Here is a 14,593-nt window from a genome sequence, read left to right on the forward strand (position 1 = left end):
GGTAGGGTGCTCTTTCCAGGAGCCGGTGCAGACTCGATGGGCCGAATGGCCTCCTTCTGCACTGTAAATTCTATGTAATCTCCCCTGCAGGAGTCACCGGCACGGGCCCCATCAGCTCCTCCTCCCTCGGGGTGCCCGATGGCCCCTGTACTACTCCAGGGGATGGGTGTACGAGCGGAGCAATCCCCAGAGGCTCCCCCGCCACCTCGCACTGCCAGTCCTAGAGGCCTGCTCTGGTCTCGACCAGAGTCTGCAAGCTGGCGGCCATGGAGCACAGGGAGTGAACCATCGCTGTCTGGAACTACACCACATAACCCATTGACTGTGCCACCAGCTTCTGGGTCTGTGACACATCAGCCAGTGACTGTGCCATCGCCTTCTGGGAATGGGCCACCTCCCTTTGGGCCACCACCCTCTGCTCCTGCACGCGGTTGGACTCCTCCACCTGTAGCTGCTGGATGCTCACAGACAACCCCTCATGTAGTCCCTGGCTCTGCGACTACATCTCCACAATAAAGTTGGCTGTCCGTTACAGAAGCCTGAAGCTCATCTGGACGGTAGTTAGTTCCTGGGGTCGGCCTGCCCTCCGACCCTCAGGAGTTCCTACCTCCACCTGCTATACTGGATCAGCTGTGTGGTGCGCACCAGACAGTGAACCAGGAGCCTCTTCAATAAAGTGTCCAACATAGATGAGTGTCTCTGGGATGGTGGAGGGTGTTGGAGACAGCTTTGACGGAAAGTCAGTGTCATCCTCCAACCCGAGCTCCTGGCTATCCTGGGTCCCAGGTCCATGGCTCGCAATCTGCTGCTCTCCTCAGCACCCGGGGCTCCGGCTGTGGCACTGGCTGGGGGCGGGGGACACCAGATAGGACACCATCACCAGCACGTCCTGCAAGACACAAGACGAGATGCATGATTAGACCGCGGTCCAGGGGGGAGTAGGGGTGGTGTGCATGAGGGTGAGGATGGGGGTGGAGATGGTGTTGGGGGGGCTGTGGTTGGCACATGTGTCACAGGGAACCGCAACTAAGTGGGGTCTCACTTTCTCCCCTGCAGCCGATCTCCATCCGGTGATCTCCCTTTCCTCTGGGCCACCGACTATGTCCAGGGCCTCTGCTCAGCCACGGCGAGGAGCTGTAGGTCCGGCGGTACCTCTCCAGTTTCCTCCCACTCTCGTTGGTTATAGGCGGCCTTCACCTGGGGCGGGGTGACAGAAAACAGTGTTAGGCAGCCTGGCGCATGCAACCCAGGGGGAGCTGCCTAATCACCCTGGCCACCCTGAGGAGGTCATGCAGTTTTTTACGGCACTGCTGGCCAGTCCGGATCGTGTTGCTGACTGCCTCTGCCACCTGCGCTCAGGAACGGAGAATGGCGGTGGGTGGCAGCCTCCTTCCCGATCCGGGGTACAGGCACACCCGTCTCTCCTCCAACGCATCCAGAAAGGTCTCCAGCTCAGTGTCTGTAAATCATGGTGCACTTCTCCTTGCTGCCACCTTATTGGTTGGGATGGTGTGTGTGGGGAGTGAAGTGTGTATATCCGCTGCAGCTTGTCAGGCTCCTGAGTGTCGATCGCGAATCCCGCACCGTTTCTCATTGGAATCGATTGTGTTCCACGTGGCGCCGGTGCTAGCCCCTTAACAGTAGCGGAATCGGTCCAGGTGCGGCGCCAGTTTTGCTGTCGTGGAACTCCGCGAATTCTACACCGGCGTCAACACTTAGGGGGCAATTCCCTGGCCGCGTTGCGCTCAAGCGAGAGAACAACGCAGCCGGAGAATCCCAGGAGAGCCCTCCAACGGGCCTCCCAACAGCCTCCGTGCTTCAGGGGATTCAGTGAAGTCCCACGAGGCGTCGGAGTCGGAACTCCGCCCAAAAGGGGCAGCACTAAACGGCGCTCACGGAGGTAGGTCGTAAAACCTACTTCCTATCTATCTGCCCAGGATCCACCGGCCTCCGTCGATTCTCCGGCCTCCCCAGGGAGGCTGCAGCCGGGCGCTTATCAGTGCTGGTCCACACAAAGTGGACCAGTGGGAACGGCACTCGGGCTCTCCTGGGTCATCGGAGACCCCTGGGTGGTCATTGTAAGTGCAGGATGGCTCCATGGCCACCCCCCTGGAACACAGGCACCTTGACACTGCCACCCTAGCGCTGCCAAGGTGCCCGGATGCCACTGAAAAGCCAGCTGGAGCACTGCCTGGGTGCTAGGGTGGCAATGCAAGTGTTCCCAGGTGTCAGGGTGGCACTGCCAATGGGTAGGGGCGAGGGTGCCATGCCCACAAAATGAGGGGGTGTGGGTTTGAAGGGTGGGGGAGTGAAGGGCAGCTAAGTAGGGGTGGAGGTCCTGGAAGGGAGGGGGTGCTGTAAGGGGGCTGGGGGGGAGGGGGGGGGGGCTGAAGTGAGTGGACCTCCAGGGACCTCACAAGCTCACTTGGAGATCGGGGCACCCTTTCAAAGTGGCAACCCAAAGAACAAAGAAATGTACAGCACAAGAACAGGCCCTTCGGCCCTCCAAGCCCGTGCCGACCATGCTGCCCGACTAAACTACAATCTTCTACACTTCCTGGGTCCATATCCCTCTATTCCCATCCTATTCATGTATTTGTCAAGATGCCCCTTAAATGTTACTATCATCCCTGCTTCCACCACCTCCTCTGGCAGCGAGTTCCAGGCACCCACTCCCCTCTGTGTAAAAAATTTGCCTCGTATATTTACTCTAAACCTTGCCCCTTGCACCTTAAATCTATGCCCCCGAGTAATTGACCCATCTACCCTGGGGAAAAGCCTCTGACTATCCACTCTGTCTATGCCCCTCATAATTTTGTAGACCTCTATCAGGTCACCCCTCGACATCTGTCGTTCCAGTGAGAACAAACCGAGTTTATTCAACCGGTCCTCATAGCTAATGCCCTCCATACCAGGCAACATCCTGGTAAATCTCTTCTGCATCCTCTCTAACGCCTCCACATCCTTCTGGTAGTGTGGCAACCAGAATTGAACACTATACTCCAAGTGTGGCCTAACTAAGGTTCTATACAGCTGCAACATGACTTGCCAATTCTTATACTCAGTGCCCCGGCCAAAGAAGGCAAGCATGCCGTATGCCTTCTTGACTCACTTCTCCACCTGTGTTGCCCCTTTCAGTGACCTGTGGACCTGTACACCTAGATCTCTCTGACTTTCAATACTCTTGAGGGTTCTACCAGTCACTGTATATTCCCTACCTGCATTAGACCATCCAAAATGCATTACCTCACATTTGTCCAGATTAAACTCCATCTGCCATCTCTCCGCCCAAGTCTCCAAACAATCTAAATCCTGCTGTATCCTCTGACAGTCCTCATCGCTATCCGCAATTCCACCAACCTTTGTGTCGTCTGCAAACTTACTAATCAGACCAGTTACATTTTCCTCCAAATCATTTATATATACAACGAACAGCAAAGGTCCCAGCACTGATCCCTGTGGAACACCACTCGTCACAGCCCTCCAATTAGAAAAGCACCTTTCCATTGTTACTCTCTGCCTTCTGTGACCTAGCCAGTTCTGTATCCACCTTGCCAGCTCATCCCTGATCCTGTGTGACTTCACCTTTTGTACCAGTCTACCATGAGGGACCTTGTCAAAGGCCTTACTGAAGTCCATATAGACAACATCCACTGCCCTACCTGCATCAATCATCTTTGTGACCTCTTCGAAAAACTCTTATCAAGTTAGTGAGACATGACCTCCCGTTCACAAAACCATGCTGCCTCTCACTAATACGTCCATTTGCTTCCAAATTGGAGTAGATCCTGTCTCGAAGAATTCTCTCCAGTAATTTCCCTACCACTGATGTAAGGCAACATCTCCCTGTCTGCTCTGCTTCAGAGCCATACTGGCCCTATTCCCTAGTTCTCCCTCAATGCTTTCACCTTCTGACCTATTGCTCCTGTACCCACCCCCCTGCCATACTAGTTTAAACCCGCCCGTGTGACACTAGCAAACCTCGCGGCCAGGATATTTATGCCTCTCCAGTTTAGATGCAACCTGTCCTTCTTGTACAGGTCACACCTGCCCCGGAAAAGCTCCCAATAGTCCAGATAACGGAAACCCTCCCTCCTACACCAGCTGTTTAGCCACGTGTTTAGCTGCTCTATCTTCCTATTTCTAGCCTCACTGGCACGTGGCACAGGGAGTGATCCTGAGATGACAACCCTAGAGGTCCTGTCTTTTAACTTTCTGCCTAGCTGCCGACCTCTTGAGTTCAGCTCGCCAGTGCAAAAAAAAAATTAGAAGTGCGAGCTAAACCCGTGAGAAACCCCCTAGGGTTAAGTGTCATTGAATAGCGGTGGGGAACTCGCCGGCAGAGAGAAACTCCCTGAAAAAGCTGCCTCAAACGAACGTGGAAATTATTCCAGAGAATCGCGCCCTTAGTCTCAGGAACGGAGAATCCTGCCCAAGGTTTTTAAAATGAACAAATGGAAAAAAGATTCCGGGGTGGAAAAAGTAGTATAAATAACAGTTTAATAGCAAACAAATGCAATGAAAGTTGAAAACAATAAGAAAATATGCTTTAGGACGACAAATAAAGGAAAATAAAAAGCTGTAAACCTGTAGTGAGAAATAAGAAATGTGTGAGTAGAACAATAGAGTATGAAGACAGGTTAGGTGTGTGGCCCAAGTAGGCATTCGTTATACAAACACATGGAGTATAAGGAATAAGTTGAATGAATTACAGATGCAACTTGTACTTCGAGGGGACGATATGGTAGCCATTTCTGAGTCACAGTTTTAAGATAGTCAGCATTTGAAATTAAATATACCAGGTTAGTAGGTCACTAGGAATGATAGAGGGCTCAATCTACCCGAATGGGAACCGAATCCGATAGTGCGATTATCTAGGTGTTTCCAGGTGCTCGGAGCACCGAGAATCCCGTTTCCTGCACTGAGACGCTCCACTCACCCTGCACTAAGGATCTCCCAACCCCTGCACACCCAGTCCCAACTCACCGATAAGGGGGTCCTCAGGCCGCCCCCCGCACCTCCACAGGGCACCCCGGGACATGATCCGCAGCATAGGGAAAATACCAGCCTGGCACCCTGGCAGTGCCCTGCCAGTGGCACTGCCAGGGTGGTATTCTGGCAGTGCCAAGCTTGCACCAGCACTGCCAGGTTGCCACCCTGCCCAAAGGGCAAGCACCTGGGGGCTTCCAATCTCCTGGGAGACCCCACGGGTGCTGTTCCGTCTGGTCCCCATTTGTGGAGACCAGCTCTGAATGGTGCTCACCCCGAGGTCAAGGCGAGGAAGTTAGAGCCCAGATATAGAGCATTGTGTCATTGGAAATTCACAGCAATAATCCAGTGGCGTTCACTGGGATTCAGAGATACTGGCCAGTGGCATTGTTGCTCGTGATGCGCGGTTGGGCCCACAGTTTCCATAAGGTTGGGGCTCTGTGCTGTTATGATGGAGAGAGGTGCTGGTACAGATTATGTTTGTTGCTGATCAACTTCATGTTCTGATTAGTTATTTTCTTGCCAGCTGCAGAATGATGATGAGATTGATGGTGACGCTTGTTCCCAGCACAGCGATGAGTCCCGTGTGCCAACAAAAGATGTGGATGCTAACAGCTCATTGTCCAGTTTCCAATCCCCTACTGTGAGTACTGGAATGTGCGGAGTTCTGAGTCCCCTTCTGGGGATATGTTGTTCCCCTTCCGTGTGTTCATGGATGTGATAGGTTCCAATCCCTGCTGTGTGTACTGGGATGCATTAGATCATGACTGCTGTTTTTACTGGGATATTCGGTTAATTTAGTTGTCACATTTTAGACAGCATCCTAAATCACTAAAGATACTGGAAAATGAATGTGCAGATGTTTCTGTTACACTGGTACTTTGGCTGTGAAAAAGTAGTGTTTTATTGTGGTTAGATATTTAGCTGGGGTGAAACTCTACAAAAGGTCTTCCAGCCTCACAAAGTAACAGTTGGGCAGAGAACTGATGACGTGTCAGGGCCTCGCACTACAATCAGTCACTCATATTGAACTGAAGTTATTCTGCCCACATCCTGATTTCTGTTCACAGAGAAGAGCTGACTATCCTAACAGTTCTTGTTTCAAGTTCACAAACAGTTGCAGTTAGTGTGAAGGACACATTTTTATGAGGATCAAAGAGGGAACCTTTGCCAATCTTAATCATGGACTCTCCTCTCTTCCTAACTCTTTTGTAAAACCCTCAATGCTTCTCTTGTCTGATATTGATCCTTTCTTCAAGGTGCAGTGTGAATGAGCAGTATTCACACGGCCTGTAGGTGTTGTCATGTATCTAGAAGACTAATCTGTTTTATTAGTTCCTTTACCACATCGGCAGTTACCATTTTGTGGCAACGTTGTCAGCATTCTAGGTTTTCAAGGTCACTGTTCTTGAGATAATATTTCCAAAACCCAAGAAGAAAGAACTTGCATTGGCAAAGGGTTTTTTGACATCCTTCAGATCACCCAAAAGACGTAGCAGCTAACCAATTACTTTTAAAGCTTTGCTGCTTGTTACATGGGCAATTGCGGCAACTAATGTACAGAGCAAGATTGCACGACAGCAAATTAAATGAATAATCAGATCATCTGTTTTGCTGGTATCTATAAGGGATGAATATTGACAAGGACACCAAGAGAACTCCCTGTTCTTTTTTGGAATAAATACATTCACCTGAACATGTAGGTGACACATTGGTTTAACTTCTCATCATTGAGATCAAATTGCGACAAGTCCTGGACTGGGGTTTGAACCCACATTTCTCTGACTCCAAGGTATGAATAAAAATAACTGAGCCAGACTGACACTTTATTTTCCAAAAGTGTATCTTATTTAAAGAATGTTTAAAGGTACATTATAGTACAATGCAAATATGGCAGTTCACATCCTGCAATACAGATCAATTTGTTTAAATATAGTTCATGAATTGTCTCATTCCTCTTACAGTGCAGATTACATCTACATTTACATTGCATGTAAAATTTTCTAACGCATACAGCCTGAGGGATCTTACACTGGTTTCAAGGGTGTGCAATGATGGGGTAAACTTAAACTGGAGCCTTTCCCCATTAAACTTCAAGCTGCAGCAAGCTTCAGTGTGTCCCTCAGCACATTGTCCTGAACTTTGGAATGTGCCAGACTGCAACACTTGGTCATGGGCAGCTCTTTGCTCTGGAAGATTAGCAGATTTTGGGTAAACCAATTTGATGGACTCCCTGCAGCAGATAATGGTTGTTTGTTTCTCTGTGCATCTCTTGGAGCAGTTCATAGAGCACGGAGGCCTGGGTTATGGAGATACTCGGGACGAATCGCAACAAAAACAACTGCAGCACTTCCCACACTTGTTTGCAACCACACATTTCAAAGGGAAACCCGACAGTCTTCCCCAATCTAGCTACATCTGGTGTTGGCAGTCTGCTCTGGGAGCCATGTGACAGATCCATCAGGGATATTGGATGCAGACAACTGCCTGATTGACTTGTGATCAAAGATGTTTTTTTGCACAAGCTTTTCTTAGAGGAACAGGTGGTATGGTATAACATGATTCAATGGAGTATTCCATGGCAACAGGGTAGATGCATCCTTCGCAATATTGGGGACAGATAGAGTTTCAGCACACAGTGACATTTGGTGGTTTCATTCTGAGTGTCTGTGCCCAGACTCAAAGGTAGTCATCAGAATCATAGCATTTACAGTGCAGAAGGAGGCCATTTGGCCCATTGAGTCTGCACCAGCCCTTGGAAAGAGCACCCCACTTAAGCCCATGCCTTCACCATATCCCCATAACCCAGTAACCCCACCCAACCTTTTTTTGGACACTAAGGGCAATTTATCATGGCCAATCCACCTGACCTGCACATCTTTGGACTGTGGGAGGAAACGGAGACACGGGGAGAACGTGCAAACTCCACGCAGACAGTGACCCAACCCGGGAATTGAACTAGGGACCCTTGAGCTGTGAAGCAACTGTGCTACCATGCTGGCCATGAGGGTGACATTGGCTGTGTTTCTTTCCCTTGATCTGAAGATTTTTGACATCACTACCCTGAGACAAAGGCCTATTTTTGATCTTCAAAGTAGAAGATGGCTTAGCTGTCAATCTCGCAGTCAGATCATGAGCCAGTACTGCGACTTCAACAACAATACTGGGAGCACTTACACCTGATGACCGGGTTCTAACCCGCAATCCAAAGAGAAAATCTCTCTCACGTTGCCAGATTCTGCTTGACTTTAGCTGTATACACTTCTCATTCTTGGTGCATGTCTGGCCCACTCCAAACCATATTCCGAACGCCTTCAGGCAATGGGTGAAAGAGCAAAGGATCAGTAGGCCCAGTTCCCAAGGAAGTGGCCTTTTCTTACGATTTACTCAAGCTCCCTCGGCCAATTTGCCTGGTCAGAGATGCTCCTCGATGCAGGGACAAAAAGTGGATCCAAGCAGGAGACATGTACAAGGAAGCCTTCAATTTAATGCCTTTACTGACTCGAACCTTTGTCTCTTTTATGTCTGCATCCTGCCTGATGAACTCGGCAAAAAGTTTGATATATCACACAAACAAAGTGGAAGATAGCTGATAGCCATGTCTTCCACTTTTTAACTAAAACCGTGCTGCAGATGTTTGTGTGGAGTAGGTGGATCCAATTGCAGTTTCCCTCCACAAACACCAGTTAGGAAAGCACATCCTTCATGTATGTATACAATGTTCTGTCAAAAAACATTTCTGATCCAAGTTAATTAGGCCATCGCCCTTTTTATTGTCTTGTACAAATATGATTTGCCATCCCAACAGCATCTTCAGATTCAAAGAAGACTTTATGTCAATCTCAATGTCGCACTTCAGATAAGGAAGAGTTTGCCACTTAAGAGTTAAATCACCTTATCAAGCATCCTATTTAGTGGTGGGGAATGGGGAAGTTAATGTCACCTTTGCATTGACTCTGTGACATCAGGTTTACACTTTGCTGGTGCCTGAATCTGATGTTGTGTGAGGTGGAATATAGTAACTATAGCAAATCAGTACGAAACTTGTAACTGCTTGATTTGCAGTAAAGATGAGTCTTCACTTGAAATGCCATTAATGAACAAGGCTAAGGACCAAGAGCAGGAAAGTATGTTTAGGTTGGATAGTTCTTTATTGGCCAGCACAGGTATGATGGCCAAATGGCCTCATTGTCTGGTGTAAAATTTCTATGATTCTATTCACAAAGTGGGGCTCATGGGGTCCATTAGACTGCTAATCTCTCTGACTCTGGAGCCTTGGCAAGCAATGCATCAGAAACATCACTAACTGATACTCTTGTGTTCTGTCCTGTAGCTCAGTGGCAGCATGATGAGCTTGTACAGCAATGCTGATTTTGGTTGTATCGATGTGAGAGGCAGTATCACTTTCTCACTCTATTATGATGAGAATAGTCTTGAGTTCAACATTAATGTGGTACAATGTGATGATCTAGCAGGAGCCAAGAAAAATCGTTCTGACCCGTAAGTACAAAGTCTTTGTAAAATGTGATTTTGACGCAAATTTACTGACTTGCAACAGTTAAAAGCCCAGATGTTAGTGATGAGATGGTGACATCTACATCAGCACAAAACCAGAAACGTGCAATTGTGAATCAGGTCAGATGTTAACATGTAGGTGCTTGTGTCTCCGTGGATGTATCTCGGTGCCCCATAGTTTTTATGTCAAATGTTGTCAGGCATAGTGCTTTATTTTGATTCAAATGTTTCCTGATGAGGTACTTAGTGATTTTACTAATTTAACCCTTTTTCAGTTATGTGAAAAGTTATCTTCTACCAGATAAATCATCTCGAAGCAAACGTAAAACCTCAGTGAAAAAGAAAACCCTGAATCCTACTTTTAATGAGTGGTTAAAGGTAAGATTGGTTATTTTACATTTATTTTCAACTACCTGTCAGTAAATATGTACATATGTGTCCTGGCATATGCATCATATTAACTGACACACCCCTCGGCATACATATCATACATACACAGGCACATCCTGACTTATATTTACTCCATCACCTAAGACTGTCTGTTTCCACCTCCATAATATCATCTGACTCCACCTTTGCCTTAGCTCAGCTATTGCTGAAACCCTTATCCTTGCCCTTGATATATCAGAACTTGAATATTGCTGAAAAGAGACATGTTGCCAAAGCTTTTCATCCTGTGCTTATCAGAACAAACGCAAGGATGCCAAATTTCAAACTATTGCAACACTTTATACCACATAACGAAAAGAGTGCTAATTGGTTGGCAAGTCAACTCCAATAGGCCAAGACAGGAGATAACACCAGCAATGCATGGCACTGAGAATAACACTGCTAGGGTGGTGACTGCAGTGGAGAGCCTGGTGCACAACGTTGGCAGCATGGGTGGAAGTATCCAAGGCATGGCTCAGTCATGTATCCAAGGACAGCCATGGCTGAGCGCCTCGACAGCAAGTCCCAGTCACTGGGAGACGTGTCCGAGTCCTAGGTGGAATTTAATGAGGTGCTGAGGAGCATGTCCCAGTCTCGGGTGGGCATTGCCGAGACAATGTACAGCATTTTTAAAAATTGCACCCGAGAAATATGACGCCTCTGGATCCAATCCATGGGTCTGAGAGAGCATCAGCAGGCAGGCATAGATTGAGGAGCACCATCACTCAGCTCTCAGTGGGTTATCATCATCCCTCTGCCTTTAACAGTGACCCGCTGACAGTGCCCACACAGTCTCAGTCCCATCACTCTGGAATGATGTTACACAGACCCTGGGAGGGTTGAACAGGATGGTTGGGGTGGGGCGGGGAGGGGGGGTGAAGCGGACGAAGGTGAGGACCTCCGGGCAGGCCGGACCTTCGCCTCTGCCTCCAGCTAGTCCTGCGTCCCTCATCCTCCAGCTCCTCCTTTTTTCAAAATGTATTTTATTCCAATCCTATTCAAACAGTTACAAAACACAAATTCTGGGGGAACATGCTCCCCAACTCACAATTATACAGTCGATACAGGTTTTTTCCCCCATTTTCGCCCCACCCCGCGACAAACAGCTCCTCGAACCTGGCCACGAACAGCCCTCCGCTGAGCTTCCCAGTTTTCTCCAACTAGAGGAAGTCATCCAGGTCCCCTAGCCAGGCCACCATCCCAATTGTCCGCCGGGCAATCAGTAAGGCGAAAGCACATCGGCCTACCTCCCTTCTATCAGCTCCTGCTTCTCCGATATCTCGAAGATCGCCACCATAGGGTCCAGCCTGACTTTCTCCCCCACAATCTTTGTTCGCATCCCGAACACTCCCATCCAGTATCTCTCCAGCTTCTGTGAATTTTTTTTAAAAAAAGTTCACCCTGCATAATGCCTCACTCCACATCTCCCCTCCCAACTCCTCCTCCCACTTCTCCTTGATCCTTAGTACCTGCACATCTCCCAATGATCCATACATGTCCCCAATCCTACCCTCCCCTACCACGTCCGGAAGCAGCAACCGTTCCAACAAGGCATACTTTGGCAGCTTGGGGAACCCTCTCCACACCTTCCGTGCAAAGACCCTTACTTGTAAATACCTAAATTCACTTCCTCTTGGGAGCTCTACCCTCTCCCTCAGCAACCTCTATGCTTGTGAACCTCTCTTCCAAATACTGGCTGGATCCACAACAGGAATCACCCTCCATCCCAACCCACTCTGCTCCCTCTCCCCCTCACAACCGCCTCACCTTCTCCATATTTGCTGCCCAATAATAATGCAGCAAGTTCGGTAACACCAACCCCCCTTCTGCCACTGCCTCTGCACAGGGTCCACTTTACCCTTGGCACTTACGAACCCTGAAATAACTGTATCCAACTTCTGAAAAAAAGGCCTTTTGAACAAAAATCAGGAGGGTTTGAAATATGAATAAGAACCTTGGCAGGACATCCATTTTCACCACTTGGACCTTCCCTGCCAGAGTCAGATGCAACGTGTCCCACCTCTTAAAATCCTCCCTTATCTCCTTCACCAGCTTTGTTAGGTTCCACTTATGCAGCGTCGCTCACTCTCCCATCACCTGGATCCTCAAATACTTGAACCTATCCCTGGTTACCTTGAATGGTAGTGCACCCCCATCCCCCGCTAAATGTAGGGAAAAGCGAAGTGTTCCCGGTGAACGAGTTGGGTCGGCGAGCCAATTTAGGTTGGGTGCCATTTAAGGTGGCAAGAAACCGATTCAGATACCTGGGGATTCAGGTAACGAGGAAATGGGTGATGCTTCACAAATGGAATTGAAGAAAGCTGGTGGAGGAGGCTCGGGAAGATCTCGAGAGGTGGGACACACTGCACATGACTTTGGCAGGGAGGGTCCAAGTGGTGATGAACATTCTGCCGATGTTCCTTAAAGTCTCCTCCCATAATCAACTGATGCATGGCCAAGTCTGGAATCGTTCCCAACAACCCCCTCACAAACCCCACATCATCCCAATTCGGCGCATATACATTCACCAACACCAACGCCGCTCACCATCACATATCTCCCACCTAGGTCCCTCACTTCCTTTGCACTCTCAAACCCCACGACTTTGAGCCAAATCCCGAGGGGAATACCTGGCCCACCCATCCCTTTCTCAACCTGACCTGGTCTTTCATGTGGAGGTGCATCTCCTGCAAAAAGACCACCCCCACCTTCAAACTTCGAAGGTGAACAAAGACCTGAGATCTCTCCACCGGTCCATTGAGCCCTCGCACGTTCCACGTTAGAAGCCTTACTGGAGGCTTACACCTCCATTCCCGTCTACCATCAGCCATTCCTCCTCTTTCGGCTCTATCCCCTCTAATTTCGCCCTGTACCGGGCCCATCCAAGATGGTCCCCTTCTCCGACCCTGGCCACGCTTCTTCTCCAAACCTGCCACATCACATCTCCACCCCCACCCCCCACCCCCCCCCCCCCCCCCCCTCCACTCCCACTCCCCCCTAGGCCATCCCTCATTGCCATCTCCCCCACCTCACTTCCGTTCACCAGCATTACCTGCCAGCATGGCAACTCCTGACCAAAGGCGCCTCCTACTAACCCCCCCCCCCCCCCCCCCCCCCTCCTCTTTGAGGGTCCCCACAGACCTCCCCCTCCCCCACCCAAACAAAGAAACATCCAACACCACAGGTCGCCTCCTCCGGGGGCAAAAAAACACCGCCACACGTATCAGGAGAGGGAGACAGGCATCCCCTTACAAACTTATTACCCCTGTAACAAATAGCCCACCCAGCAAGAATCCTCCACCTAGGAAGAAGATGAAAAAAAAACACCCTCCATCCCCCACTCTATCCGTATCCTCTAAACTCCATAGTGCCGGCTCCCCAGTATCCCAATAAAGTCCCCCCCCCCCCCCCCCCCATTCACAGGTCCGTTTCTCTCTGGCCCATGACAGGATCTTTTCCTTTTCAACAAAACATGTGGAGTCTTAAGATCACTGTCTGTGGTGGCTCCCCTACTCTTGGTTTCTGTCTCAGAGACCTGTGCGCTCTATCCACCTTTGGGGTCTTGTCCAACACCCCTCTGCCACCGGCCCTGCCCTGCCAACATCCTCATGCCTTCCACTCCTTCAGATAGGCCGACAATGCACAGGTTCTGCCTTCTCAACCTGTTCTCTTGCTCTTCTACCTTTGCTCTTAATACCTTGCAAAGGTCTCCCAAGAGCCCCACCTCCACTTCCAATGCCATCACCCGATCTATGGTCCAACATCACCCACTCAATCTCTCAGATCTGTGACCCTTGTGCTTCCAAACACTTCTCAACCCTTTCCATTGAGCCCTTCAGGAGTGCAACAGCCCTTTCGATGGCCTTCGATCGGTCCTCCTGCATCTCTTTTCTTTGGTAACGGAACTCTTCCCTGATGAAACCTATCATCTGCTCCATCTTGGACTTTCCGACCTGCACCTGCCCTTCCCCCTCCACCATCTTTCCAATAACTGCTGCACCACAGGACTCTTCAGCTCCTTGGCCAGGTCCTTCACCGTCTTCTGCCGGGTCTGTAACCAGCAGGCATGCCACACCTGTGGGGAACTTCTCCAACCTTCAACTGCATTTTCCCGCTGAAATGTCTCCTGTTTTGGGGTAAAAAGAGCTTGGTTCTACGCCTTCGAGCGGGAGCTGCCCTGAGTGCGACCACTCACACCATGGCCGCCACCGGAAGTCCTCCAGCCCCCCTCCCCAGTCCGGCGCCTCCTCATCGTCCTCCTCGGGTGTAGCCACATGTTTCCCTCCACCTCCAGCATGTCGCCCTTCTACTGTGCCAGATTGTGGAGGGCACAGCAGACCACCACAAAGCAGGCGACCCTCTGGGAGGTGTACTGCAGAGCACCACCAGAACAGTTGAGGTATCAGAATTGAATTTTGAGGAGTCCGATGCATTGCTTAATGACAGGCCGGGTGGCCGCTTGGGTCTCGTTGTATCTTGTCTTCGCGTTGGCCACCGGTCTCCATACTGGCGTCATTAGCCAGGTTCTCAGCGGGTTCAAGAAGGCAACTCACCACCACCTTCTGTAGGGCAACTAGGGATGCGCAACAAATAGCTTAACCAGGGACACCCACATCCCATAAATGAATAAAAATTGTTTTTTAAAGGGTACCCCTTATTC

The 14,593-nt window shown here is 49.7% G+C and overlaps 1 protein-coding gene across 4 annotated transcripts in view; it reads left to right on the top strand.

The window, feature by feature from the left end:
• The window catches only part of LOC119966211 (synaptotagmin-like protein 2), a 164,340-nt gene that overhangs the window by 94,708 nt on the left and 55,039 nt on the right, over positions 1-14,593 (top strand). For 3 of the 4 annotated variants that reach the window (XM_038797565.1, XM_038797550.1, XM_038797560.1), the window contains exons 8-10: positions 5,516-5,632; positions 9,323-9,489; positions 9,780-9,882. In XM_038797565.1, the coding sequence (XP_038653493.1) occupies positions 5,516-5,632; positions 9,323-9,489; positions 9,780-9,882 (387 nt within the window). The remainder of the gene's footprint in view (positions 1-5,515; positions 5,633-9,322; positions 9,490-9,779; positions 9,883-14,593) is intronic. The other variant, XM_038797571.1, reaches the window with a different exon arrangement.

Source organism: Scyliorhinus canicula, chromosome 1, assembly GCF_902713615.1.
Source record: "Scyliorhinus canicula chromosome 1, sScyCan1.1, whole genome shotgun sequence".
NCBI classification, from domain to species: domain Eukaryota; kingdom Metazoa; phylum Chordata; class Chondrichthyes; order Carcharhiniformes; family Scyliorhinidae; genus Scyliorhinus; species Scyliorhinus canicula.